Source organism: Drosophila hydei, unplaced genomic scaffold (genome assembly GCF_003285905.1).
Source record: "Drosophila hydei strain 15085-1641.00,03,60 unplaced genomic scaffold, DhydRS2 tig00000023-arrow-arrow-pilon, whole genome shotgun sequence".
NCBI lineage: Eukaryota > Metazoa > Arthropoda > Insecta > Diptera > Drosophilidae > Drosophila > Drosophila hydei.
The window spans coordinates 1-27,469 of NW_022045649.1; the positions used below are offsets into that span (position 1 = coordinate 1).

The window sequence follows — 27,469 nt, forward strand, 5'->3', positions numbered from 1 at the left end:
ACTACAACCACCTCTAAGGTTACGAAGCCAGCAGTCGATCCCGTGGTGAAAGTGGTTTCCGGAAACAGTCAATCTGGATCCTCTTCGACTACGACTACAACCACCTCTAAGGTTACGAAGTCAGCAGATGAGCCCGTGGTGAAAGTGGTTTCCGGAAACAGTCAATCTGGATCCTCTTCAACAACGACTACAACCACCACTCAAGGTCCGAAGTCAGCAGTCGATCCCGTGGTGAAAGTTGTTTCCGGAAACAGTCAATCTGGATCCTCCTCTTCGACTACGACTACAACCACCTCTAAGGTTTACGAAGCCAGCAGTAGATCCCGTGGTGAAAGTGGTTTCCGGAAACAGTCAATCTGGATCCTCCTCTTCTACAACGACAACAACCACCTCTAAGGTTACGAAGCCAGCAGTCGATCCGTGGTGAAAGTGGTTTCCGGAAACAGTCAATCTGGATCCTCTTCGACTACGACTACAACCACCTCTAAGGTTACGAAGTCAGCAGATGAAGCCCGTGTTGAAAGTGGTTTCCGGAAACAGTCAATCTGGATCCTCCTCTTCTACAAACGACAACGACAACCTCTAAGGTTACGAAGCCAGCAGTCGATCCCGTGGTGAAAGTGGTTTCCGGAACAGTCAATCTGGATCCTCTTCGACTACGACTACAACCACCAAAGATAACGAAGCCAGCAGTCGATCCCGTGGTGAAAGTGGTTTCCGGAAACAGTCAATCTGGATCCTCTTCTTCTACAACGACTACAACCACCACTAAAGTTACGAAGTCAGCAGTCGATCCCGTGGTGAAAGTGGTTTCCGGAAACAGTCAATCTGGATCCTCCTCTTCGACTACGACTACACCACCACCTCTAAGGTTACGAAGCCAGCAGTAGATCCCGTGGTGAAAGTGGTTTCCGGAAACAGTCAATCTGGATCCTCTTCTTCTACAACGACTACAACCACCACTAAAGTTACGAAGTCAGCAGTCGATCCCGTGGTGAAAGTGGTTTCCGGAAACAGTCAATCTGGATCCTCCTCTTCGACTACGACTACAACCACCTCTAAGGTTACGAAGTCAGCAGTCGATCCCGTGGTGAAAGTGGTTTCCGGAAACAGTCAATCTGGATCCTCTTCTTCCACAACGACTACAACCACCACTAAAGTTACGAAGTCAGCAGTCGATCCCGTGGTGAAAGTGGTTTCCGGAAACAGTCAATCTGGATCCTCCTCTTCGACTACGACTACAACACCTCTAAGGTTACGAAGCCAGCAGTAGATCCCGTGGTGAAAGTGGTTTCCCGGAAACAGTCAATCTGGATCCTCCTCTTCGACTACGACTACAACCACCTCTAAGGTTACGAAGCCAGCAGTCGATCCCGTGGTGAAAGTGGTTTCCGGAAACAGTCAATCTGGATCCTCTTCGACTACGACTACAACCACCACCAAGATAACGAAGCCAGCAGTCGATCCCGTGGTGAAAGTGGTTTCCGGAAACAGTCAATCTGGATCCTCTTCTTCTACAACGACTACAACCACCACTAAAGTTACGAAGTCAGCAGTCGATCCCGTGGTGAAAGTGGTTTCCGGAAACAGTCAATCTGGATCCTCCTCTTCTACAACGACAACAACCACCTCTAAGGTTACGAAGCCAGCAGTCGATCCCGTGGTAAAAGTGGTTTCCGGAAACAGTCAGTCTGGATCCTCTTCGACTACGACTACAACACCACCAAGATAACGAAGTCAGCAATCGATCCCGTGGTGAAAGTGGTTTCCGGAAACAGTCAGTCTGGATCCTCTTCGACTACGACTACAACCACCTCTAAGGTTACGAAGTCAGCAGATGAGCCCGTGGTGAAAGTTGTTTCCGGAAACAGTCAATCTGGATCCTCTTCTACAACGACAACAACCACCCTCTAAGGTTACGAAGCCAGCAGTCGATCCCGTGGGGAAAGTGGTTTCCGGAAACAGTCAATCTGGATCCTCTTCGACTACGACTACAACCACCTCTAAGGTTACGAAGTCCAGCAGATGAGCCCGTGGTTAAAGTGGTTTCCGGAAACAGTCAATCTGGATCCTCTTCAACAACGACTACAACCACCACCAAGATAACGAAGTCAGCAATCGATCCCGTGGTGAAAGTGGTTTCCGGAAACAGTCAATCTGGATCCTCTTCGACTACGACTACAAACCACCTCTAAGGTTACGAAGTCAGCAGATGAGCCCGTGGTGAAAGTGGTTTCCGGAAACAGTCAATCTGGATCCTCTTCGGACTACGACTACAAACCACCTCTAAGGTTACGAAGTCAGCAGATGAGCCGTGGTGAAAGTGGTTTCCGGAAACAGTCAATCTGGATCCTCTTCGACTACGACTACAACCACCACCAAGATAACGAAGTCAGCAATCGATCCCGTGGTGAAAGTGGTTTCCGGAAACAGTCAATCTGGATCCTCTTCGACTACGACTACAACCACCTCTAAGGTTACGAAGTCAGCAGATGAGCCCGTGGTGAAAGTGGTTTCCGGAAACAGTCAATCTGGATCCTCTTCGACTACGACTACAACCACCTCTAAGGTTACGAAGTCAGCAGATGAGCCCGTGGTGAAAGTGGTTTCCGGAAACAGTCAATCTGGATCCTCTTCGACTTCGACAACGACTACGACGAGCTCTGAACAAGCTAACTCATCAGTTAGTCCAGTCGTTACAGTAGTTTCTGGAGAGACTAAAACGGTTAACAGCCAATCTGGATCTACGACAATAGTTGACAGTGGCGCTAGGAGTGAAACGGACATTTCAAAGTCTGGTTCATCAAATAGCCACCGTTTTGGCTCAAACGATTATTTAAATCAACAAATCGTTCCGGTGTTATTGGAAAGGTTATTAAAAGGGGTCAAGAAACCATTTTATCAAATGTTGCAGATGGCGTTCAACCAGGAAATGCACAGATTCAAGCTAGAAAGTTTGCGATAAATAGGAGACAGGCTAATGGATATGTTAATGGAGGTGACGCACGTTACGGCGTTGGACACTATCCTATCTACTGGTGGGGAACTCAGGCACAATGGCTAGGAGCCAGACCGTCATGGGATTATTATGGAAGTGGATGGGGTACCAACGTTTGGAATGGTCAATATATTAACTAACAGCTTGTTAGCGTATTAAAAATGACTATGTTGGGAGCTCTGTACTTAAAAGTTTATAAAATATATATGCAAACCAATATATTTTGCGAATTTTATTTCCAAAATAATTTAGTATAAGGTTTCAAAATCCTGGATATTTTTTGGAACTACTTCTTATTTATGTAGACTTAGGTGGCTCATTTTAAAATTTCTTTAAAAAAAAACTAACTAAATTAACTACAGAAAAACAAATTAAAATAATGCTAGAATTTAAGCTAGGCAATATTAGCTCAGCTGTTATCTGGATGATTTATTATACTAATTTGTATTAGACAGCAAATATAGAAAAATACATTTGTTTAAATATTTGTGGATAAATAAATGAATATAGAATAAAATAATTTTCAGAAAGTTTAAAAGCTTGTTAATGCTCTGCATTCTACTTAAAAATTTTTAGTATAATTAAAAAAATTTGGTATTATTAAAAAAAATATATTATTACAAAACAAAAATTTTATATTCAAAGTAATCGTAGCTTTTTTATCAACAAAACCATGTTGTAATAATAGATACAAATTTAAATTAAATAAAACTAATAAGGCAACACTGGCGGTCAACATTTTTATCAGATGTTCTCCGTATGTCGCGACAAGCTGACTTATTAAAATGGCCTAAAAAACACCAAAGTAGCAAGAAGAAGCAGAACGTGCGCATCTGACGAGTTTGTGATTGGTGTAAATAAAATCGAACAGACTATCCTGGCTTTTACGTTTCTAACAACAAAAAAAACAAAACAAAAAAAAAAACAAACTGTGCAAGAGATTGTGATAAACTATGATATTGGTGTTTTTTATATAGAGTGCAGTGTACGCAATTATACAACTAAGCGACGTATTTTATTAATCGTTTCTGCAACAGTGCAAGAGACAAAGACGATTGCGAGCAAACACTACACATATGCACACATACACACACATTCAAATGAAAATCACAAAATTTTCAACCATTTACTCTGGCTATGTATATGATTTCATAGTTGTGCGGTCTAAATAAATTACTACATCAATTTTTTTTGGGAGGCAGCAGCCACAACAAAAACAACAATAACAATAATATAAAACAAAAAAAAAGAGAATTGAACAAGTGCGTGCGTCAAGCAAGGGAATCCTTTGCCACACGGACAAAGAACTTGCAGTAAAAGTGCCCCATACACAGATATTTGTATATATATATATTTATAAATATATATAGAGATATATGTATGTATATATATATATAGACGGAGAAGAAAATCTAATTCTGAGCTGGCCAAACAGCTAAACAAATTTGCCATTCACACATGTGGTTAAGCTTTCACATTCGAAGATTTAGTTTGGAGCTGCTCGTTATACTATTGCGTGGTAGTTCACAGACGACAGCCGCAGCCACAGTCCGCAGCTAAACCATGACTATCAAGCCAGTCAGTGCGCCGAGTGGCAAGCGCGTTGTCGATGCGGATGCCACCGGAGGCTCACGTCTCAGGACAGGTAGTGGTCGTCGAACAATCGGTTGTCAATCAATCACAATCGCAATGTTGTCATCGATGGCCCTGGCCAGGTGTGTTTTGTATTCATTCTAATATTAACCCACATTATTTAACATTTTAATTTGTTAATGTTCGTAGAGTCCACAACGACGCGGCGAAGTCTACGACGAGCTGACACGCACACACCGTTGCAGTCCACATAAAAGGTAAGTGTTAAAGTTCAGTCAATCCTATGGGTATATTTCTCGGCTTCTCATGTTCGTCTATGACAGCTTTTGACGTGGCTTATACAAATTTATTGGCGAGGAGAACTACTGTATATGAGATGTTATATTAGATTCCACACAAAGCTCTTGTTTTGAAGCAAAGTTATATATATTTAAGAAAATCATTAAGTTATATTTTATATGGATTCTTTAGCATGAAAACATCTTGCGTAGAAGATAGGTTAGAGCTATTTATATATGAGAAGATGGTATAGTAAATATGAATTCTGAATAGTGATTTTGTACATAAGATTAGAAATATAAGAAAAACCGTGTCTTTCAGAGTTTTGTATCCTAAAATCGCTACATTATTTACATATTCTTGAGAATGTTTATTATTTTATTAAGTTTATATTTATTGCATAGATTGCTAAGGAAGAAAGAGCTATATTTATATAACATTATAAGACGGATATTGTTTATATTTTATATTGATTATATTCTTGTTATTTTTACCAGGTAAATCATGTTCAATCAGATCTGTTCTTTGACATTCATTATCTAATACTTGTCAATTTCTTCTCTATCACAGTTCCCGTTCGAAGCGTCGCGAGCATCATGAAGGTCATGCACATCATCATAAACGGGATCGTTTGGAGCGCGAGAAACTGAATCTTAATCATCCGACTGTGGTTGGTAGTGGTGTTGCGGGCGTCAGCAGCAAATGTAGCAGTCCGCATGCAGTAGTAGCTGCGGGCGTTGCTGCCGGAGCGGGCAACAGCAGCACTCCCACAGCTGTCGGTCGCAAATCGCCGGAGCATCTGGGCTTGGGCTGTGCCAATGTGCCGAAAGTGCAAACTCAAATAACACCGGCCGCTGCGGCAGCGAATATGCTGAAAGCTGTCGAAGAGACTTTCTCTGGCTACAATAGCGCGACGAGCATCTGCAACCCAAGGAGCGCACTATTTCAGTGGAGGAGTGGAAGCGGCGCGATGAAGAGTTTGCCAAATGTATGGAGAAGCGTGGGCTACGAACTAAAGCCCGTAGAGGAAGATGGTGCCTGTCTCTTTCGATCCATATCTCTGCAGATTTACGGCGACGAGGGCATGCACGATGTCATAACGGCAGCACACAATGGACTACATAGTAATACATGAATAGCTATATTAATACACTAATTTGCTTATTTATTTTAATGTTTTATCTGCTTTTCTTGTAGCATGAGAATCGCGAGTATTTTGGTCAGTTTGTCACCGAGGACATCAATGGATATATTCAACGCAAACGTGCCCGCGATGCACACGGCAATCACATAGAGATACAGGCCATATCCGAGATCTACAGTCGCACCGTCGAAGTCTTCTGTTATCAGTCGAGTGAGTAATCAAGTCTCGTGTTCTTTTATCTAAATTATCAGCAGTCAATTTCAAATGAATTTTCCATAAATTGCGTAGTCGCTTGCGCCCAAGTGAAGTGTACTGATTGTTTTAGGAGGTGTATTTCACAGTGAGCTGTTTTCTTTACTTTTATGATCGATGTACTTTAAATATCGACATGTATAAGCACAAGACAAGTCTGATTTCCGGCTTTGAATGAAGAATATAAGTTATTACTTTTAAGAGTGTTTAAGGCTCTTTATCTGTATTAAATATGTAATATATCAGAAGAGTTTCTAGCAATATCGTCGTATGTATTGAACCGTGTGGCTCTTTTTAATATGAGAATGTATTATTTACCCCCTTCAGATATTGACTCTCAATAAACTTCAAATCATACCCACCATTAATAAGTTTGCATCGTAACTTTCCTATTTACCATAGCACTTGATCTTAGGATCTTTTGGTCCTCTTTTCTAATGCCCTTTACGTTTCTATAAATTTCAGCACCCATTAACATCTTTAACTCAGAGCAATCGCAGGCTGGCTATCCACCGTTGCGTTTGTCCTATCAACGAGGCTCCCACTACAATGCCATACTGGATCCGTACAATGCCACCGTAGGCGTCGGCTTGGGCTTGGCTGGCTACAAGCCCGAGTTTCAGACCAAGGAGGCAGTGCGTTTAAGCGAGCAGCTAGAAATTGAACAGGTGAGTGCCAACTCCGACTATAAATAACAAAATGCAAATAAATAAATATATATATTCTGCATAGACTATGTTTGAGGACAAAGCTGAAGACAACAGACTGGGAAGCCACCAACGAGGCCATAGAGGAGCAAATTGCTCGTGAGTCCTACTTGCAATGGTGCCGTGATAATATGCAGCGTTCGCGCAACAACAATACAGCCGCCGGTTCGGCAACATCTTCAACAGTGACTTCAGCCGAGGCCCTAACCGACTCAGATGCCTCGCCTTCAAAGTACTCGAGTGACGGAGGAGGTAGTGGCGGCGGCGGTGGCAGTAGTAACAACAACAGCAAACACAGCAGCCCCAATGAGCAGCTCCAGCATTGGCGATGGCCCAGCCACGGTTTACACGCTATCGCCTAAAACACTTGGTCAATATGCACACAAGTTGCCGCCCGAGGTAAATGAACTGGGCGGTTACGAGAGCGATGCGACGGATATGAGCAGCACCAGCTCTGTGGGTCACTGTGGAGGTAATGCCTCGCCCAACACAGCCCCAGCGCAGCGCTCCAATAAACTGTCAAAATCACAGCGTCGCAGCAACAACCTGCGCAGCAGCAAGAAACGTCGTCACGAAGTGCGCGAGCCAGGCAATAGGTATGTGGCAGTTAAATCCTTACCTTGCCCTCGACTGCTCTCACATTGAATAATCATTGCAGCCTGGAAACCCATGTACATGAAACGCCACAACGTAAGAGTCCGAAACGTGAAGCTGTGCCTGCCGTTGCTAGGGAACGTACACCAGAAGCGGAACAGCAACCATGCACCTCCAAGCAGTCATCACAGTCACCACCCAAACGCGTGGAACCCAAATCGCCGCCCAAGCAAAGCTACTCGAGCTTTTACCAAGAGCTCCTGGAGGCTTCTTATGCTAACGACGGTCTGTGCAGAAATTGCATTATTATTTATAGCAGGTACTTACTTTCAATTCCTTACAGGAGTCAATGAGAACGAGATGCTGCAGCGAGCCATCCAAATGTCGACGCGCGATTATATGGATGATCAGAAGCGAAAATATTTGTGTGGCCCATAGGTGAGGGCCTGGCGAAGCGAAAGTGTTCCCTGTCGCTCTTTTGTACAGTGATTAAATTTCTCTTTACGCAACGAAAACGAAACACAACAAATCAACCAAAAATAAACACCCTCCACACACACTCGCCTACACTTACAACAAAAGGAACAAAGTAACATTTTGTAAGACTCGACTTGTATTAAAAATTGATGAGTGAGGAAGTGCCCCAAGGACTGAACATCCTGGACGCCTTGCAGCTATTGGCACATACATACATATACACACACAACATTCACACACACACACACAAACACACACCCACACAAAAACGCACACACATGCATATGTCTCTTTATATATATATTGAAATGAAAACATGAAACATGAAACATGAAATTGTTCTCGCAGATTTTAATTAGATCAAGCAAGCATATTTTTTTTATAAAGGCTTGACTGAATGAATCTGCTAATCTCTGCGATGTAGTTATCCCCCGTAAACGCCCCTGGCGCTGACACGACCACCCCGCCCCGCCCCGGCTCTAGCCCATTTCAAACGCCAACTTCCTTAATTGCCTACATATTTAATGAACTTAACGTATATTTTGTAATATTTTAATTTAAGCTGTACGCAGGCAAAGATCGATCATATACAGTATATATATACATAAAGAACAGCACGTAAATATGATAAAACATATACATACACAAATCGCATCCAACTACATGAATAATTAATTATAATTACATCATAATTATACTGATTACTTGATTGAATATAATAAATGGTGCATAATAAATATAGTTTACCGAAATTAATTAACAGTAAGAAAGCAAATGTTGACAATTTATTAAAAGATGATCTAGATTAAAGCGAATGACTCAATATAGTTTTTGATCCATATTAATGAAAAAATAATCAAAACAAAACACTTTTACGGTCTGATTACAATTTACTTTATTAGTGAATACAACTGCTGTATGATAAAGTTGGACCTATACATATATATACATAAATTAATAAGAATATTCCAAAAAGTCTATTCGAATTTTATTTCTCCGCCGTTAGAACATCAGCCAGCCGAGGCAAAAGAGACCGAAAAATAGAAACAGCGCCTGCTCATCGTTTAAATTCAGAGCGGATGCGAGAGTCTCAATCGGAAAGCTGCCATAGCCGAGTGATGTTTGAAAGCCAAGTAGGAAGCCGAAATAGAGCGATCCATTTGACGGACTCGGCTCCAACCGCTGTGGCAGAGGGCGCGGCGCCATTTCACCGTTGGCAGCCTGTACCTCACTGTTTCGTCCATACAGCGGTATTACTTTCGTGATGTTCAGCCGTGATCGGCACACGGGACAGCATCTACGCAGGGTGCAAGGAGTCAGCATCCAGAGGTGCAGGCAGGGCCAACAGAACAGATGGCCACACACACAGATCACAGCATTCTTGGCAGTACCCAAACAAATGTTGCAGTCAAATGGGGAGGTATTATCCGTTGCTTTAACCTCTTTTTTGGTTTCCATGAATTTTACGTTGAATTTTGTATAAGTTTTAAAAATTCCGAGAACGTAATAAGATTTGTATTTATATGTTTAAATATAGCTTCCTTCTAATATCCACTTTCGATGTCACCTATGGCTTATACGTACGCCATAAAACGTTTTCGTTTTTCCGAATTTTCTTTCGTCTGACAATTTTTACAGAGGCATCTTGAGATTTATAAGCAGAAATTAATTTATATAAAAGAATTGGCAAATATATGCTTTTATAAATAAATATGAAAACAAAATTCATGTGTATTTACAAATTTTTTAATCGGTGTTATCAAAAGTCGTAGTACATTCACATAGATCTAATTCGTTCTTAGATCTAAATTGCGCTTTGTTTCATTATTAGGAGTACATAAATAGTTTGCTGCATTTGCATGCAACATATTTTTTTAAATATATATTTATGTACATATTTTCACTTTATACAAAAATACATTTCACTAAAATACGCGATTCGCATATAAAATTATAATATCTTTGCACATTTGTCTTAAACTAAGAGCCGATGGAATTTAGCGATCGGCACAACTGGGACCCAAACTTGAGCTTGTTTGAAATTACCTGAATACATAAACTCTCATAAAGATACCCAGTAATTTGAAAAAAATCTTGGAACTTATTGGACACGTGTATAAGTAGATGGCAAAGTATAACGTTAAGGAACATAATCTTCATCAAACTTCACTAATCGTCACATTTAACAGAAGCTTTTATAGTATATTTTATATACCTATATCATTTAAGTTCCATAGGAACAAGTTGGGTATTGTTGTGTAAGATTAAATATATAAATTATGATTTTAATTTAACATAGCAGTACATTTTTAAACCTTTAGTATTGGATAAATTACAGTCTTCGCTTGAATATAAAATATTTAGAATTCGGATTTACAATTTTTACTTATTCAGTTACATAAAATATAATAATTTTTAATAATATAATAACAATTATAGAAATTTAATATTTTTCATTTATGACCAATTGACTGTAATAGTTCTTATTTCGTAAGATAAATCAATCAAGTTTATGGTCCCAGTTTTACAGCACTAAATATAATATTAGGACTAGTTTTGTGTGTCACTTTGTTTGCCTAGGAATAATTGTACAGTGTTGAATAGTGCCTCAGAGAGACAACTATTCAATTTTAGCTATTGCATCTGCTGAATATCGTAAACGATATTCGTATATCCGATTTGTGTGAGTCAATTAAATTGCGTGGACCGAGAGGGTTTTGATTGCTTGAACTTGAATTTCGTATGTGCGGCGTCAATTTGTGTAGATGCCGCACGTTACATCAAATATGTGGCATGGATTTTGAATTTTGATTTAACTGACTTTACAAAAATCATTTGGCTAATTTAACATTTGCTGCTGTTGCTGCTGCTGGCCGGTTGTCTGTTGCTGTTGTTGTTGTTGCTGCTGCTGGCTGACGACTATGTGATGTTGTTGTTGTTGCTGCTGCTGCTGCTGCTGTTGTTGTTGCTGCTGTTGCTGTTGTTGTTGTAGCTGCAATTGTTGCTGATTGGCATGCTGCACGGCTGCAGTTGTAGCAGCTGTTACCACCGGCTGCAACATGCTGGTGCCATTCTCTCGACGCACATGACTGTTCAGCTCAGCCTTGACACGCCGGGCTATGTGAGAGCGGGTGTGCTTGCGCAGATGATCCTTGCGATAGAAGCCTTTGCCGCACTCCTGGCACTGATGCCGCTTCTCACCCGAGTGGATGACAAAGTGCAGGCTCAGTTGCTCCTTGCGCTTAAAGGCTTTGAGGCAGACGGTGCAGATGTACGGCCGTTCGGGATTATGCGATTGCTTGTGCCGTGTCAGATGATCCTTCCGCTTGAGCGAGGCCTGACAGATGTCGCACACATAGCGTCGCTCTAGATTATGCCCCACCAGATGCACCTCGAGCAGCTCCGGCTCCGGATACGCCACATGGCATTCGGGGCACATATAAAGTGGGCTACCGTCCAAGGCTGTGCCCATTCTTATTTCGCCGGGACGCAGCTTTGGCTTGCGCTCTTTGGAGCGCTTTTTGCGCTTCTTCTTCTTGGCGACACTAACAGCGGTCGAACTACTTGCTACCACGTTCTGTGTCTGCAATTGCAGTGTTGCCTGCTGCTGCTGTTGTTGTTGTTGTTGTTGTGGCTGTTGCAGCTGTTGTTGCTGCTGCTGTTGCTGCTGTTGCTGCTGCTGCTGTTGCTGATGCAGCGGCTGCTGCTCCTGCTGAGGTATGCTTATGGTTGTTGTGGTGCCAATGGTGTTGATGCCAATGGCGGCGCCTGGTCCCGTCTGCACCTGCAGCACCTGTTCGTAGCATAGATTTGTTATACAGTCTAGACAAGAGATGACTATAGATAGATACCACATTCTGCTGATTCTCCTTTTTGATGGTCTCTGCGGAGTACTTGAGAAAGTGGTGCAGCGAGAGTGGCAACGTATTGGCTGGAAGATGCGAGAGGTAGTCCGCGACGGTGGTGCCGGGCGTGATCGTTTGCCAAGAGGTATTCTGTAGCACTGTAAATGCAAAGAAAAGGCATTAAAGGCGTTAGGTTGCTCTAGGTACTTTTCTTACCTTGTTGCTGCAATATGGCATTGCATAGATCCTGTGTCAGCTCTTGCGGTGCCACCACTTGTTGCTGTTGCAGCTGCTGTTGTCCAGAGCCGCTCGCTTGCATGGCATCCACTGCACTCGTCGTGGCACTCGCTGTATAGACAGTCGCATACTGCGGCTGCTGCTGCTGTTGTTGTTGTTGTTGTTGCTGTTGCTGCTGCTGTTGTGTGGCAGTGGCCACCAAATGCCCATTGTATTTGTCGCCTTGCAGCGCATCCTCCTGTCCGCTGCGAAATTTGCTGCCGGCGGCTGCGGCGACACTGCTACTCGGTTGACTAAAGTGCGTCATGGATACGCCTGCTGTCACCTGCTGCTGTTGTTGTTGTTGCTGCTGCTGGTGTTGCTGCTGATAACGATTGCCGCTGCCGCTAGGCTCTTGCTGCTGCTGCTGTTGCTGTGGATTGTTGTTGGCCGCAGTCACATCGGCATCGGCAACGGCCACAGCGGCAGTTACCGTCGACACCAACGGCGACGAAGTCGTCGTCGTAAACTGCGGCAGACCCGGAAAAGTGTTGCCAAAGGGTGTGAAATTCATTGTGCGTTCGTTGCGTGGATCGTTTAAGGTTTACGGCGGATTGGAAGCTTAGTTTTACGTCGGATTGTTAGCAACTGCAAGTAAAAGAAATACGAGGGTAGTTTGAAAAGTTTTCCAACTTAATGTTAAGATAAAGTAGGATGGAAAGATATAGAAAAAAAATAAACTGATGTACATTAAGCCATACAAATTAATATATATTACAAAACAATTTTTTATCAAATTGTAAAATACAATATATTATTTTATTAATTATTATTAAATTTAAAAAATTCATGTATGAATTAACTCATTAAAATTATAATAGGCCGCACTTGTTTTCAATACATATAAATGTAGAGACATACATTCCAAATATTTTGCTGACTGGTTTGTGCCAACATTTATCATACAGCAGTATTAAAACATGACATAGAATTTAAGGTTAGGCCGGCTCTGGGTTTTTGAATGGAAAGTGAAATCGCAGCCGCTGTTATTATTTTGACTGCTCAAACGCGCACCCACAAATGCATGCACATACACATACACATACATGCATATATAGACTATATACATATACACATAGATATGCCGGCAGCGTGAGAAGCAACAAAAAGAGCGGCAAACCTGCGCGCAATACGAGCAAAAGCACGAACACTAACTGCAATAGTCTGCACAGTGGGTCGCGGGGTATTTACTACAGGCGATTAAGATTTATGATATATTGAAATGAATATGATTACGAAATATAATATATGTAATATATAATGCATAATTTTTAAAATTAAAGTAAATATTTTGAAATAAATTGGATTAGTATTAAACCATACAAAATAAAATGATTTCCAATCCTGAATTAAATTGAAATAGAGATTTTTGGGGTACATAATTTTCAATTTAAACAATTTTTTTCGTATTTATCTCAATATTTATATTAATATTTTTCACGTATTTACAACATTTCATACCACTGTGCGGCAGTTCGCTTTCAGTATGTCGGCACATTGTGTTTAGGTTAGGGTTGTCCCGTTAGTGTACATGTGCCTGCATTTACGTATGTGTGCGTGTGTGATTTTATAACAATATTTTGCATAAATTGCTCAAAATTCAGCAAAAAGTCAAGAATCCGTTAATCTGTGCTAAACCAACAAAAAAAAAACGTTAGATGAAAAGTGTCAGCTAAAGCATCGCGTAAAAGGCAAGTTTTGGCCATATCGATTTTCACTAAGTACGCAAATTAGTGTCGCGTTTAATTGAGAGAGGAACGCAAACACAGAAATACAACTACACACATACATGTGTACTTAAATATCAGCTCACTTTTGAGCAGCAGTCGTAAGACAATATGCATCGGAGACATCTTTATTATATGTTGTAAAATGGACTTTCACTTCAGACCCGTGTCGTAGTTTTGTTTTATTTATATATATTTTTTTTTTTTCTTGATTTCGGCGAACGCGTGACACAATAAAAATCAAAGGCAGGAAGCAGGCAGCAATAAGGCGCCCGTCGCGTCGCTCACAAAGAAAAGCCGATGCTGACGCTGACGTTAACGTTGACGTTGACGTTGGCGCTGACGACGTCGTAGCAGCCGATCGGCCGGACAGCAATGTGAAAGTGCACCCGATTTGTATTGTAGCTTTACGTTTTTTCGTTCCGTTGTTGCTACGTGTTTGCAGTTCTCTCAAACACTCACACACACACAAACACACTCTTGAAAACACTTAACGAGACGAGCAGACGTGAATTCCCGCGCGACGGCATATATAAAAATACAAAAATAGGAGAAAAAACCGTTTGCATTGTTGCCCTGGCTAGGCCGGGTAAAAAGGAGTGTAGGCGCCCAACTACCGTTGTTATGCGCTGTCGTCGCAGCTACTACGACTGCTGCAGTATGATGGCGCCTCCACGTCATGCAACCCATACAACACCAGCGTCTACGTCTGTGTCGGCTGCCGCATTCACGACAGGGCCACCTAACGGCGTGTGGCACAAGTTTGCTACTGACCGACCCGCTGCCATCTCGCTTATACACTCCAACTTCTCCTGTGCGCTGCTCGTATTCACGTGCATGTGTGTGCGTTGTATTGAACACGAGACAAAAGTACGAGCTTCGTGCCGGCATTGCGATACATGTGTATGCGTGTGTGTCTGTGTGAATGCTAGGAGCATGAGAGAATAGGCCAAGCAGCGCGTGGGAGAGAGTCAGCGAGAGCTAGTTGCTCTCTTAAAGTTATTGTGAAAATTAACGGTTTATTCTTGTATTTGTAAATAGAAATCAATTAAATTAGAAGTTAATATGTTAATATTCAAAAATGTACGTGTTGTTTAGGTAAGTAAATGCAAGTTTTTGCAAATATTTTAATTAGGGTAATAATTATCTAAAACAATCAAGTGAAATTTTTAGTTGAGATTTTTCTTACAAAAAGGATAAAAAATAAATAATTAATTAAAAAAAAATAAAAACAAGTACCAGTTCGAAATAGATTATAGAAAATTCATTATTAGATTAATTACTTGGCAATCATTTCTTATTAGTTAATTAGAGACATGCTTACACGTGTCACACCTTTATTTTTGTAAGTCTCTTTTGTATATAATAAGTTACTAAATTTATTTCTAGACTCTTTTAAGTTTCAGTTATAATCTGATAGTGAATCGCATGACAGAATTAGTCATGCTAATTAGTTATACCCAGCGTTAAGTGAACTATAATAATTTCATATATTGCAAAGTTATCATGCAGTTCTCAGTAACGTCATGTCTGTTTGGTTAATCGTTCTGTTTCCCTCACTTTTCGGCTGTTTCAATCCTGTGCTCAGCTCTCCACAAAATGGTGAATAGTCGGGAGCTCCCTATAGTCTGGCTTAAGTGCTCTTATTGGCTCAACCTGTTCACAGATCCCTATGAAGTTGCGGGCGTGCATTGTGCCGTCAATGAGGAGGTCAGCTGCATGATGGTCCAGTGTGCGGCCGGTCGTTACTGTCCGGCAGAAAATTACTGCTACAATCCAGTTTGCGTCTGTCGCTTCGGCTATCGCAAAGTCCGTGGCACCTGTGTGAAGAAACATCCCAGTCCCAAGCTCAGTGCGGACAAATTGAATTCAGTTTTACTCCAAACGTACTTTGGTTAGCATTAAAACTTTGTTCTTCGTCAAATTGATGCTAAGATAAGGCACACATAGATCATAGATAAAAGATACAATTGATAAACGTAAAAGTGAACGAAGTTTGGACTTCTCAGTTGGAACTTCTTTCTCATCTTGAGCTGTGGCTAAGCCAACTGATTTTCTATATTAACAAATGGGGCCTTACAAACTTGTTGTAATGAAAATTAAAAACAAATTTTACATATATTATATATGTAGATATATGTCACATATGATGTATGCACTCCATCAGCATTGATTGTAAAACACATTTCTTAGTTTTTAGTATTCAGTTTGAGAAAAGTTTATTAGACAAATCGTATATGAAATACTTAATCAAAAAATCTTGAATTTTGATTAATTATTTTTATACTCGCTCACAAAGTGTCCGTCCGTATCGTATAGAGAGCCCATGAATAAAAATATATAATGGACATATTAGCGTACATTAAAATACTGACAAAAGAGCAGCTTACCATTTTATTATTACAAAATTAATTTTATTAATATTTGACCAGGAAAGCTGTATGCTCCACAATTCTGAAATCGTGTGTCTCGACATTTCATAGCTTATTCAGAACAATTCCCCCTTCAAAAAATCGTAAAATCACAAATTCTTAAAAATTTGCAGCTGTATCACCTTCTTCACATATAGATTTATAAATGCGGACTGTGACCGGACCGTGAACGTGTATTCTGCAGTCGGATACGTCCGGTTTAAATATTCTTACTTGTTTTCATTATTGACTTTAAGACAAAAAATTCTGAAGAATTTTTTAATTTTAATAGCAATTTTAGTCAACAATTGGAATTAAAAATAGTTTAAAAAATTTATTTTAATATTTGTTTATTTATTTTGAGTCTTTTTAATTAAATTAACTCTATGAGAGAGTTAGACAGAAACTCAAATTGGGATTCAACTTCTCTTTGGGTTGTTAAAAGCTAAATGATAGAAACTGACAGAACAAGAGAAGAACTCAAAAGATTAAGAGCTTTAAGATAGGCGAAGATAGAGACCAAAAATCTATGATCGAACTTATGATCAATCTGCGATTAAAGCTGAATGCATAAGAAACCAAATTTTAAACAAATCGTCTTTAAAGCTCAAACAGCATATGACGCTTTAATGGGAAACACTTAAGAACTGGGTCACTACCTTGACATATAGCAACGTGCGACCTGCATCGTGCGCCATGCACCGTGCACCGTTAATCAAGCAGCAAAAATGCCTGCAACATGCCCAGCCGCCAATGCGTATGCGAGTGTGTGGGCAGCTGGGCACAGGGAAGCAAATGCTGCAGGATTTGCATGGGGCCATGCACAGGCAAGTCAAGCGCGGCCAAGGAGCAGGAGCAGAAGTGGGAGTAGGTGTAACAGGCATGCCAAGCCTCATCTCGTCTCGCCTCGCCTCGCCTCGCATCGCATCGATGGCAACAACAAAGATGCTGCTGACACTGAAATAACCGCATGCAAGGCCAATCGACGAAACCAGGCCACGCACACGAATCAACGACAAACTCCGTGCCCACAAAGCACAAAGCGAGTCGCTGCACCCAGCAGCACTCAGTCTGCAGCATGCAAAGCGGAGGTAAATGCACTTGGTACATGTCGATGGTGGCAATGGGGGTCGTGTGAGGTTGGGGGTGGCTGCAATCGGCATTCAGTAAGAACCCCAGAGCGCACGACTTTGACTCATGCGGAGAGCCGCAGTGCCAGCAGTGCCAGCAGTGCAAGAGCAGGGGGAACGAAGAGTGGGGAAATCGCAGTGCAACTCTCGCGTATGCATGTGTGTGTGTGTGTTGGACAGAGTGGTAGTAAAAGAGAAGTGGAAGTGCAGCTCTGCTCTGTGGGGTGCATTGCGTCATCATCGTCGACATCGTCGTCGTAGTCGTGAACAAGCGAACAAGTCGCGCCCGCGCCGCGGGCTGGTCAACATGGCTCCACAACTGGGATGTGATGGGATGCGATGCGATGCGAATGTGTTACAAGTGGATGACGCTTGCAGGCAAAACTGGTGTCAAGTGGTGCGTGGGCGCGGAGGAGGCGTGTTGGCTGCAGCTGCTGCGGCTGCCGGCATTTGGCAAGACGAGGCTGAGTGCAAGTCGCGTGCGCCCATTGCGTTGTTTATCCCGGCCACTCAATGTGTATGTGTGTGTGTGTGTGTGTGTGCTCCGTGTGCTCTGCTGTGCTCCGTGTGTTGTGCTCTGCTCTGTGTATGTGTCTGTGTGTGTGAAAGTGAAACCAGGCGCAGGCTGAAACCGAAAAGCCAATGGTCGTTGCCGTGGCCGTGGCCGTGGCCGTGGCCATGACCCGTCTGTGAAATGCACTCCGGCACACACTCGAATACACAAACACACACAGTCGCATGCGAAGGTTTGTTAGCCACCGGAAACGCGGTCACAACTGCCAATGGGGGCGTATGCGTAATGTGTAAATATGCAAACGCATTATAAGCGCTCTCATAAATATCTGTGCTATTTGTGAGATAAGTATTACATAAATAAATTTAAATATATTTACATTTTCTTTGATAAAAACTTTTCAAGAAATTCAATTTAATTGTGTCTTCTATAAGAAGTAAAGGGGAATTAACATATATTTCTTATTTTTTATATATTGAAGTCGACATGGAGCATTATGAAACCGTTTAGAAAGAAGTAAATATAACAATATATGATACATAAAAGATAATGTAAGTATTCAGAAATATTTGGTAATGGGTCGTATGCGTAATTACGCATGCTTAATTACGCATACGCCCCATTATCAAATATTTCTGCATACTTATATTGTCTTTTATGTATCATATATTTTTAAAGTTGAAATATAATAGAAGTTATATGAGAAAGAAAATGTTTTGTTTTAAGTATTTTTAAGTTTTCACATAAGATTTATCATAATTGATTTTCCTTAATTAAAACCATTTTGCTTTGTTTTGCACAGCTTTGATTTGAAGAAAGCTCGAATCAAAATTCAATTTATTCTTATTTTTATATAAGTTGACTTATATTATTTATTGTAGGAAAATGCCACATTATTATTTTTTAACTATATTAAAGTAATGAGATATCATAATTTTTGCAGGGTGCGTTATTCGAAACGCCATAAACTCGAGTTCGAAAATGATTTTTACTTAATTTTTTATTTTTTGTTTTTACTTTAAATTAGTTTACTGCATAGAACTTCAAATAAAAAAAAAATAAAAAACTCATTTAAAGGAATCGAAAAAAAAAAACAAACAAAATTTATAAAACTTAAAAATAACTATAAAAAATCTACAAAAATCTTTTACTTAAAACAATAATAATAATTATAATGTAAAATCCAAATTAGAAAATAAATCATTTCAAAAGAATAAAATATTAATCCAAAAAGTTAATGTTAAAGTTCTTACAAAAATATCTAAAATAGTTTTTAGTCAAAATAAAATAAAGAATTAAACTGTTTTCATGAGAACTAAATAAAAATTATACCACAAGTATTAAATAATTATATTTATTATTTATTACTTAATAATTATGTTTTAAATATTTTTTTTAGTTAAATAAATTGGTTTAACAATTAAAAGTAAACACTCAAAAGATATAACAAATCATAAATTGTTAATTGTAAATATTTTATTGTTGAAAGCTAAAAATTAAAAATTTAACTTCCGGAATGGTTAACCTATGGAAATCTTTACGTCATATAGAATAAGATGACTTACTCAACTTGATTTGAATATTTGCAATTGGAACTAGTTTAACATGATTACGGGATAATTCATTGGAAATTGCACAGCAAACTGTTGTTTGAGTCGGCCGCCGAAATTGAGAATTAGCCGCGTAAAAGTAAAAACGCGTCGTTGGGCGGAGAGAGAGTGAGAGAGAGAGTCGCGCAACAGACAAGTGCTCAGACAAAGGCCGCAAAGTGACGTAGTGTCGCTGTTGACGTTATAACGTAAACTGATTTAAAGTGCGTCCGATAATGGCGAGCAATGCAAAAACGAACCAAGCGGCCGGCCGGCCGGCTGAATGGGCCGATGACCGGTCGCCTAAATTGTGTAGAGTTTGGTGACGATGACGATGGCGACGACGATGATGAGGCTGCAAGTGAAGTGTGGGGAAGAGAGGCGAACAGCAATAGGCGCGGCAGGCGGATGCTATACGGTTGCCTAAATGTGTTTTGCCAAGAGGCAAATGCGAACTCTTTAAAATGCCGTTACCAAAGTGCACACACAGAGAGCGAGAGAGAGAGGAACGCACACACACATATGAACATAGCAACCGTTGACAGTCACGCACTATGCTGGAAAGTGCGACTCCTCGCTTTCGCTTTTGTGTTTGTTGTCTCGTTTGTTTAGTGCTCGGCTTATTTCGTTTCGGCTCTCAGCACGACGCTCGCTCTCGCTCGCCATCTCGCTCTATTACACAGTTGCTCTCCGTTATGCTAGTCTGTTTTGTGAACCGGCAATGCAACAGTTTTTTCACAGTAGATTTTTATTAGCTATTTGTTGTCTGCGTATATCCAAATCTAGCAAACTTATTAAAGTGACTGCAGCGCACCGGGTGTGTGTGTGTGCATGTCTGTATGTAATTTATGCATGTGTATGGAGTATATTAAAACATGGCGCCAACACTTACTAAATGCACAGTGATAGGAGTAGGAGCCGCAGCAAGGCTTGCCTGTGGTTATGTATATTATATACATGGACAGATATATAGACATATGTACATATGTACTTCCGTTCACATACAGCTAACCACATGCATAGTTGCATGTAATTAAATTCAAAAATTGATTTATTTTTTGCATACCGCAATGTACTTTTATAATTGACTTAAGGAAACTTTTAAAAAATTTAGTAAAAATCCGTACATAATGCTGAACAATTCTTATTCAAATTTGTGTAGCATACTTTTTAAGCAGTCAAATTTTTACAATGGAGTCTTAAATCTTTCTTTTCTGATTAATAATTTAAATGTTTTTTTCTTTTGTTTCATATAATCTTTTATTTTGGTTACCTATTCATTGCCAACTTTGTCATGGACAACAAAGTAAAGTTGAGGTCTTACTTTAAGAGTCATGTCCATTCTCTAGTTTTCAATCAGCAATATTTTATGAGATCATTTTTGTTTTAATTTTTGAAAATCATATTATATTTTCTTAATTTTAAGTTTATTTTTCTTTCAGGCTTTGTTTTCCACTATCCGCTCTTCGATATCCGATATCCGCTCTTTGATATATCCGATATCTATCTTTCATTTCGTATCGTATCTGATCAGACCCATCATATCTCAGACCAGCAATCTGCGAATTTGCAACTTCGAAATGCGATATCCATCCATCCATTTATCCATTCATCCATAGTATAGTATATTGCTCTCATCTCGTCCAACTACTTGTCTGTTCACATGAACACAAGCCATTTCGTTGCCGTTGAAGCTCTAGACTTGAAGTATTTACTCAGGCGAACCACCCAAGGCTGAAAATATATAGTATGGAAAATCATATATCTACGCCATTGGGGCGAGGCACTTGAAAAATCTGAAATTCTTTTAATACTTATTAGATGGCATCAAAAAATCTTTTCAGCTGCTGTACAATTGGATAAACATTTTTGGAAATTTTGAGTGTACTCTCGCAGACAATCCCCGTACATATAATTATATATAACTATATAACTAAATATATATTTTACAGTTTTAAAACTTATAATATATATTAAAAAGAAAGGCTCCAAAGAGCTCTACACTACATATATCTTATATATATCTTATATATTTTGCCGAAATATTAAATCATATATATATATATATATATATATAAATATATTTATTTTTATAATGAGAATATTTCAATTTGCTAATTTAGTTTAAATTGCAAGAATTTATGTGCAAACTGTGTTTCAACTCTTAAAGAACTTTTCCACATTTTGGGGTTTTTTTGTGGCGCATGGGGGCTACCAAGTGCAACGACGAATGCAACACGAAAATGGAGCAATCAAAAAATGGAGCTGCAAAATTCAAAACAAGGCAAAAGCCAAATGCAAATGCATATGCAAGAGCCCAAAGCCAGAGCCAATGCCAATGCCAGAGCCAGAACCAGGAGCAGAGCCAAAGCCACAGCCAAAGCCCAAGCACGAGACCAAAATGCCGGCACAAGGTCGAAGCGAACGAGTTGCCAAAAATACAAAATAAAAAAGGGAAACGCCCCCACTTCACAAATGGGCAACGAAAACTAGCCGAAAAACTAAAAGTGACTCGCAACAGGGGGCATGTCCAGTGGTGTGGGGGAGGTTGTGGGGTGCAGTCAACGAGGCAACGCCAAAATTCATTCATAAAATTCTAAAACGCGCTAAAATCTAAAATTCTAAACAAACGATAGAGGCCAACCGAATTGAGTGTGTGTGCGAGAGTGAGTGTGTGTGAGTGTGTGCGAGTGTGTGCCTCTCTGCATACCGGGGTATGCGCGTAAAAATCACCCAGTTTCGGACTGCAATAGAAAACTAGAAACTGGTTGAAATATAGAAAAACAGTTAAATCGACTAAATATGTGCTAAGCCATATATGCTCGTCCAGCGGCGTGAAAAGAGAGTATATTGGCTTAGTTTGAGTGCTTGTCTATTTGGCACCTAAGACTTGCTGTGGCTTGGGCCATATTTCATATAGCTTTGATAAGATAAATGGAGTTTGATATAAAACTCAACTGACTTATCACAATAACAGATATATATATATATGACTATATATAGTATATAGTTTGAAATCATAGTAGAAAACATATACATCTGAGAAGCTGCCTAAGTTTTATACACTAAGTTTTATACACTTTCAGTATTTTGGCGCCCAGAGCGAGTATTGTGCAGCTGCAACGTTCTAAGCTTGTTGCAAGTGCAACGCTATGCAAGACACTTGGCATGTTTTGTGCACAACTGTACAGGCGCACAAGAAAAAAAGGATTTTGTGATTATTTTTAGCTGTGCAAAACAAAAACTAAAAAACGCATTTTAATGCATATAACAAAATGCAGCCAGGGCTATATATAAAATATAAATATATATATATGTGTAAAATATATATAGAAAAAATATTTCTATATTCTATATAATATATATATATATAGAAATATATATATAGTAGGTGTGTGTGTGTTTGCTGTAGAAATTTTGTGTGTTTGGCACCCTAAAACTCTCTTTTTGTGCGACAGACAGAGAGAGAGAAAGAGCGAGCGGGTGATAGAGAGGGAGAGAGAGAAAATGCAGCAAAATGCGTTTTTCTGCATGCAACTGAATGCAGCTGTGCGTGTGTGTGTGTGCAACACCTAACTACAGCAGCAGATTGCAACAAAACTCTACACACACACACCCACACACACACATAAAGAGAGAGAGAGCAAAACAAAATGCAATCAAATGGCAAAAATTTTGCCAGACTGAAATGCAACTAAAAACAAAATGTTGACTTTGCTGGCTGCATGCTGCATGCTGCATGCAACCCCTGCAATAAAAAGGCTCTGCGTGTGTGTGTGGGGCTAGTCGCAGCTGGAGTTGATGCACAGGGCCCCAGACAGTTGTTGCTATGTTCATATAAAACAGCAAAAACATGAAAACATTTTAGTTGCATTTTCTACATATCCACACACACGTATATATATATATATATATGTATGTGTGTGCGTGTGTGCATGAATAATCCATGTAGTATATAGAAATTGCATCCCTTAGCTGCAACACCGAATAAAATGTGCATAAAATAAATTTTATTTCATTTCATTTAAAATAAATAAAATTTCTCAAACCCACAAAAACTAAATTTTTGCAGCAAGCTTTAAGAAGTGGGCGGTGGCAGTTGATGGGGGGGTGCGGCTGCAGTCTGTCTGAGTTCTGAGGCTTCCAATGGTCATTAGCTCAAAGCATTTTGCATTTTAATTGATTGCTCAGCTGCTGCTGCTGCTGCAGCTTTGTTGCCTCTGTGTCTTGGCCAAATTGCAGGTAATTTATTTGGTCGCTAGATATCATCAATTCTCGCATCTGACAGATACGAACCAGCATCAGCTCTTTATCCACATAATACGTTGAGAGTATCTAATTTTTGTTAAAGTATTTCAATATTTGCATCTGTCGGAGGCGAGAAGTATCTTGAGGCTTCAATTCGCATCTGCTAGATACTTACAATATCTCAGCTCTTTATCTATCAGTTCTTTCTATATATATAATAGATAGTCAACGTATCTCAATAGTCTTGTTACAAATCTGGCATATCATAGATACGAAAGTATCTCAACTGTATCAAAGTATCTCAGTTACTTCTCAGATAGATACTCAAAGCAACTTAATTTTCGTATCTCATAGATACTTTGAGTATCTGAATTCATGAGTTTAAACTTTTTAAAAGTTTCATATCTCACAGATACTAAAAGTATTTGAATTCACATTTCTGTTGCTAAAACTATCTTAAAACTTATATCTGATTGATACTTGAAGTCTGTCAATTATTGCTTTTCATAGATGCACTTTAAGTCTGGCTTTCATAGATATGATAAGTATCTCAATCTGATTGATACGTAAGTTACTTTAAGTTACTCAAATCTCGCAACTGTCAGATTAACGCTTTACAGTTCTTTATCACTTAGATACATAATAAATGATGTTAGTTGCATAAATTATTTCATTTCGCAGTGGCACACTTAAAATATCTCAATACTCGTAACCATCTATCTCATAGATGCTATTCGAAAGCATCTAAAGTTATAGTTAAATGTGAACTGATTTCTATACCAAAAACTTATACATATATCTTCATATTATATCAATCTGGAAACATTTGTATATAGTTATTCGCTGAGACGTAGCTTGAGCTTAAAGTGCTTACTGCTTTGCCTTCAGTTCAGTAAATGTTTGGTTTGCCATTTGTGTCTGATATCAACTTCTACTAACTTAGAAATCCCTTATTTGACACTCGACTATCTAGATTTAGGTCTAATTCTACATTTTGTTGCTATATAATCACATGAACTCTTTGAATTTAAATTTCCAGCAAATACTTGAATCTGTCAATGGCATAAATTGAGCTCTGAGGTGCTGAGAAATTAAAGTTGTGGCAAACCCAACTATTTTTAATGCATATTTAATTATTACAAGCAGACAAAAATTAAATAAATAAATAAATGAATAAAATTAAAAAAATAGTTCAATGAATTTTTGATGATTTACTTTAATCAACTTGTAGCTGTACATAAGATTTGATATTCAATTAAAGATTGATCCAATTTTATTTGAAAATAATACTTTCCGTTTATTTTTTTCACTAAAAACCAAACAATAGAAATTTTAGTTAAAATTACGAATTTATCCTCAAGTTGAAATAATAAATTTAAATTTAAATTTTGCAATAGGCAAAAAGTAGACTAATTGTATTAGCACATAAATATGTCTATAAAAATATATATATATTTTCTAACCTCAGTTTATAAAGCATCCATATAATTATGTATATTTTATTATTTACGCATATAAGTCTCAATAATCAAATCTATTTAAATATATATTTCAACTCAAGTTTCTTACATCTCAATATTTTTCCCTTATATTTATCTTACTTAATATATTAAGCTGTAGTTAATTCATTTTTAAGTTAATAATTGTCTCAAATACGATTCGTTACACTACGTAAACTTTAACAAACAAAATTTAATTAGAATAAAAACATTTTCTGCACAGAAATTTTTCAGTGCCCCTGAACGTATGCAATGAAAATTTAACAAAGGCGGGCCAAATCGCTCGCAAATAAGTATGCTACACTTTTTCCACAAACTCACGCTGAGAGCGAACTTTATTTAAACTAATATTTAAAGTTAATTATATAATTTTACTGCTTATGTGCTTTAGCAAATTTCATATATAAAACAATTTTAATTAGCTTAAGCAAACTTTTTGAGGGTTCCATTTAGTTATTTACTCAGATTCAAGGACCTTGAGGGCCTGTGCAAGAGTAAATGAAATGCTAAGTGCATTAATAAGTTTTGTGGCAGCAACAAATGGCTTGCAATACAATAAGCAGACGCAGCATGTGGCATAATCGGAATGCTGCACAGAGGCCATAATCAGACACGGAAGACACAGTTAAGCAGGCAGTGTTTAAGAGTTGAGGTAGTGGGAGGCAGGCCAAAAGGACACGGACACGGATACGGCTACGGACACGGACACGGACACGGACACGGACACCATTAACCAAAAACGTTGGCTGAAGGGTACGAAACGTCCTCGACCTAGTTCAATGTCAATGTCATTGTGCCACATTATCGCCGTTTGGCATCGTCGTTGGCAACGGCGACGGCGACGGCGACGTCGTCGTCCTTTAGCAGGCTTGGCCTTGGCTGGGAGTGAAACGAGCGCACGAGTCGAGGCCACGGCCACGGCCACGAACATTGCCCAAAGTGGCACACGGCAGGGCCCAGGACCCCAAAACCAAATCCAGACCAGTGGCTGCCCCATCCATCGTGCGCCTCTCGAAATGAGGCTCAGCTATGGCGGAGGATGTTGCAGCGTTGGTGTTGCATGTGCCAGGCGTTTGGTGGCGACAATATCCTTGCACTTGTGCGGGTCCTGTCGCGAGGCTGGGGCACCACACACACACACAGACAGACAGAGGCTGGCAACCAATCCACCAACAGCAGCAGCAACAGCAGCAGCAAACTCGACTCGTTGCCTCCTTTTGGGCCGTGTTGTTGTTTTGCCGGCCGGGTGCAAGGACCCGGCAGACCCCATTTCCACACCCCCAACTCCAGTTGGCAGTCGCGTTGCACTCCGTGCTGCAGCTATGCCATCCAGACACCCACGCCCAGCATCGCAATCGTCGTTAGCAGCACCACCAGACCTGAAATGGGGACCATAGTCAACGCCTAAATGGCCCCAGTGCCCCATTCCAGCCCAACTTCTATTCTATACTGCTATCTCTTTCTAGCTGTCTCGCTTACGCACGAACGTCGCCTCCCCCAGAGACCGAAACATCAACACCCGACAAAGTCTCCATAAAGCCAATAGACAAAGGTTTGAGTTACGTTACGTTACGTTACGTTACGTATGGTCGTTACAGAAAATACTCTCTCTTACTATCTCTCTCTGTCTATCTGTGTGTGTGTGTTTATTTGTGTAGCTCAGTTTTGCTATTTAAAATCATAGCACATCCAGGAGCGCCAAGTACTACATATATTTGCATTAGGGTGTCTCACTGTTTGACTCAACTTTTTCGAAATTGGAGCTAAGTTTATTTTATGAAAATGCAATTAGATATATAGGAAATATATTACTAATTATATTTAACAAATTTGTATAATGTGTAATAAAACATGATGATGAATAGAAAAATTTCAAAGAAAATGATTAAATTAGCGGAAACCGCAATAAAATATAAAATAAAACTCAGAATAATTGCATATAAATTTTGGAAGTTTTTATAGAGTTACACATGTTTAAGTCATAATAGAACAAAGAAATATATTTTTAATATCAATGAAATGGGATTTATTAAATAGAAAATTAGATGACATGTATGCTTTAATAAGATTTTGGCCATTAAGACTTGGGTGTTTTAAATATATATTCGAAAAACAGAAAAAGTTTGACAAAGGAAAATTTCAACAATTTCTGATATAAATCTATCTATAATCAAGTCAACCTCAAC

General features: G+C 39.5%; 4 protein-coding genes across 4 annotated transcripts; 2 read left to right on the forward strand and 2 right to left on the reverse strand.

Moving 5' to 3' along the window:
* The first annotated feature begins 4,561 nt into the window (after positions 1-4,561).
* On the forward strand, positions 4,562-8,292 carry LOC115483768 (OTU domain-containing protein 5-B-like). Its single transcript, XM_030226010.1, is given in 13 exon segments — positions 4,562-4,713; positions 4,783-4,848; positions 5,441-5,778; positions 5,781-5,872; positions 5,874-5,969; positions 5,971-5,994; positions 6,068-6,224; positions 6,732-6,934; positions 6,999-7,013; positions 7,015-7,240; positions 7,275-7,569; positions 7,632-7,852; positions 7,911-8,292. Coding segments are annotated over 13 exon segments (1,980 nt in total). The 3' UTR covers positions 8,006-8,292.
* A 754-nt stretch (positions 8,293-9,046) lies between these two features.
* On the reverse strand, positions 9,047-9,367 carry LOC115483772 (E3 ubiquitin-protein ligase RNF185-like). The gene has a single exon (XM_030226015.1). The coding sequence runs from the start codon at positions 9,365-9,367 to the stop codon at positions 9,047-9,049; it is 321 nt and encodes a 106-aa protein (XP_030081875.1).
* Positions 9,368-10,538: 1,171 nt separating this feature from the next.
* LOC115483770 (alpha-protein kinase 1-like) lies at positions 10,539-14,085 on the reverse strand. The gene is made up of 5 exons (XM_030226011.1): positions 13,627-14,085; positions 12,106-12,753; positions 11,896-12,047; positions 11,738-11,837; positions 10,539-11,662 (listed from the first exon to the last, which is right to left on the reverse strand). Exons 2-5 carry the CDS (start codon positions 12,677-12,679, stop codon positions 10,884-10,886), a joined length of 1,605 nt encoding a protein of 534 aa, XP_030081871.1. The 5' UTR covers positions 12,680-12,753; positions 13,627-14,085; the 3' UTR covers positions 10,539-10,883.
* Positions 14,086-15,408: 1,323 nt separating this feature from the next.
* LOC111592767 lies at positions 15,409-15,962 on the forward strand. Its single transcript, XM_023305168.2, has 2 exons — positions 15,409-15,494; positions 15,559-15,962. Exons 1-2 carry the CDS (start codon positions 15,419-15,421, stop codon positions 15,789-15,791), a joined length of 309 nt encoding a protein of 102 aa, XP_023160936.1. The 5' UTR covers positions 15,409-15,418; the 3' UTR covers positions 15,792-15,962.
* The last annotated feature ends 11,507 nt before the right edge of the window (positions 15,963-27,469 follow it).

Coding starts and splice junctions, on each gene's coding strand:
- LOC115483772 (XM_030226015.1), bottom strand. CDS start 9,367: ATGCTGACTCCTTGCACCCTGCGTAGATGCTGTCCCGTGTGCCGATCA.
- LOC115483770 (XM_030226011.1), bottom strand. CDS start 12,679: ATGAATTTCACACCCTTTGGCAACACTTTTCCGGGTCTGCCGCAGTTT. Junction 11,838..11,895: donor AGGAGAATCAGCAGAATGTG/GTATCTATCTAT, acceptor TGCTACGAACAG/GTGCTGCAGGTGCAGACGGG. Junction 11,663..11,737: donor GCAGGAGCAGCAGCCGCTGC/ATCAGCAACAGC, acceptor AACAACAACAAC/AACAACAGCAGCAGCAGGCA.
- LOC111592767 (XM_023305168.2), top strand. CDS start 15,419: ATGTCTGTTTGGTTAATCGTTCTGTTTCCCTCACTTTTCGGCTGTTTC. Junction 15,495..15,558: donor GCTCAGCTCTCCACAAAATG/GTGAATAGTCGG, acceptor ACCTGTTCACAG/ATCCCTATGAAGTTGCGGGC.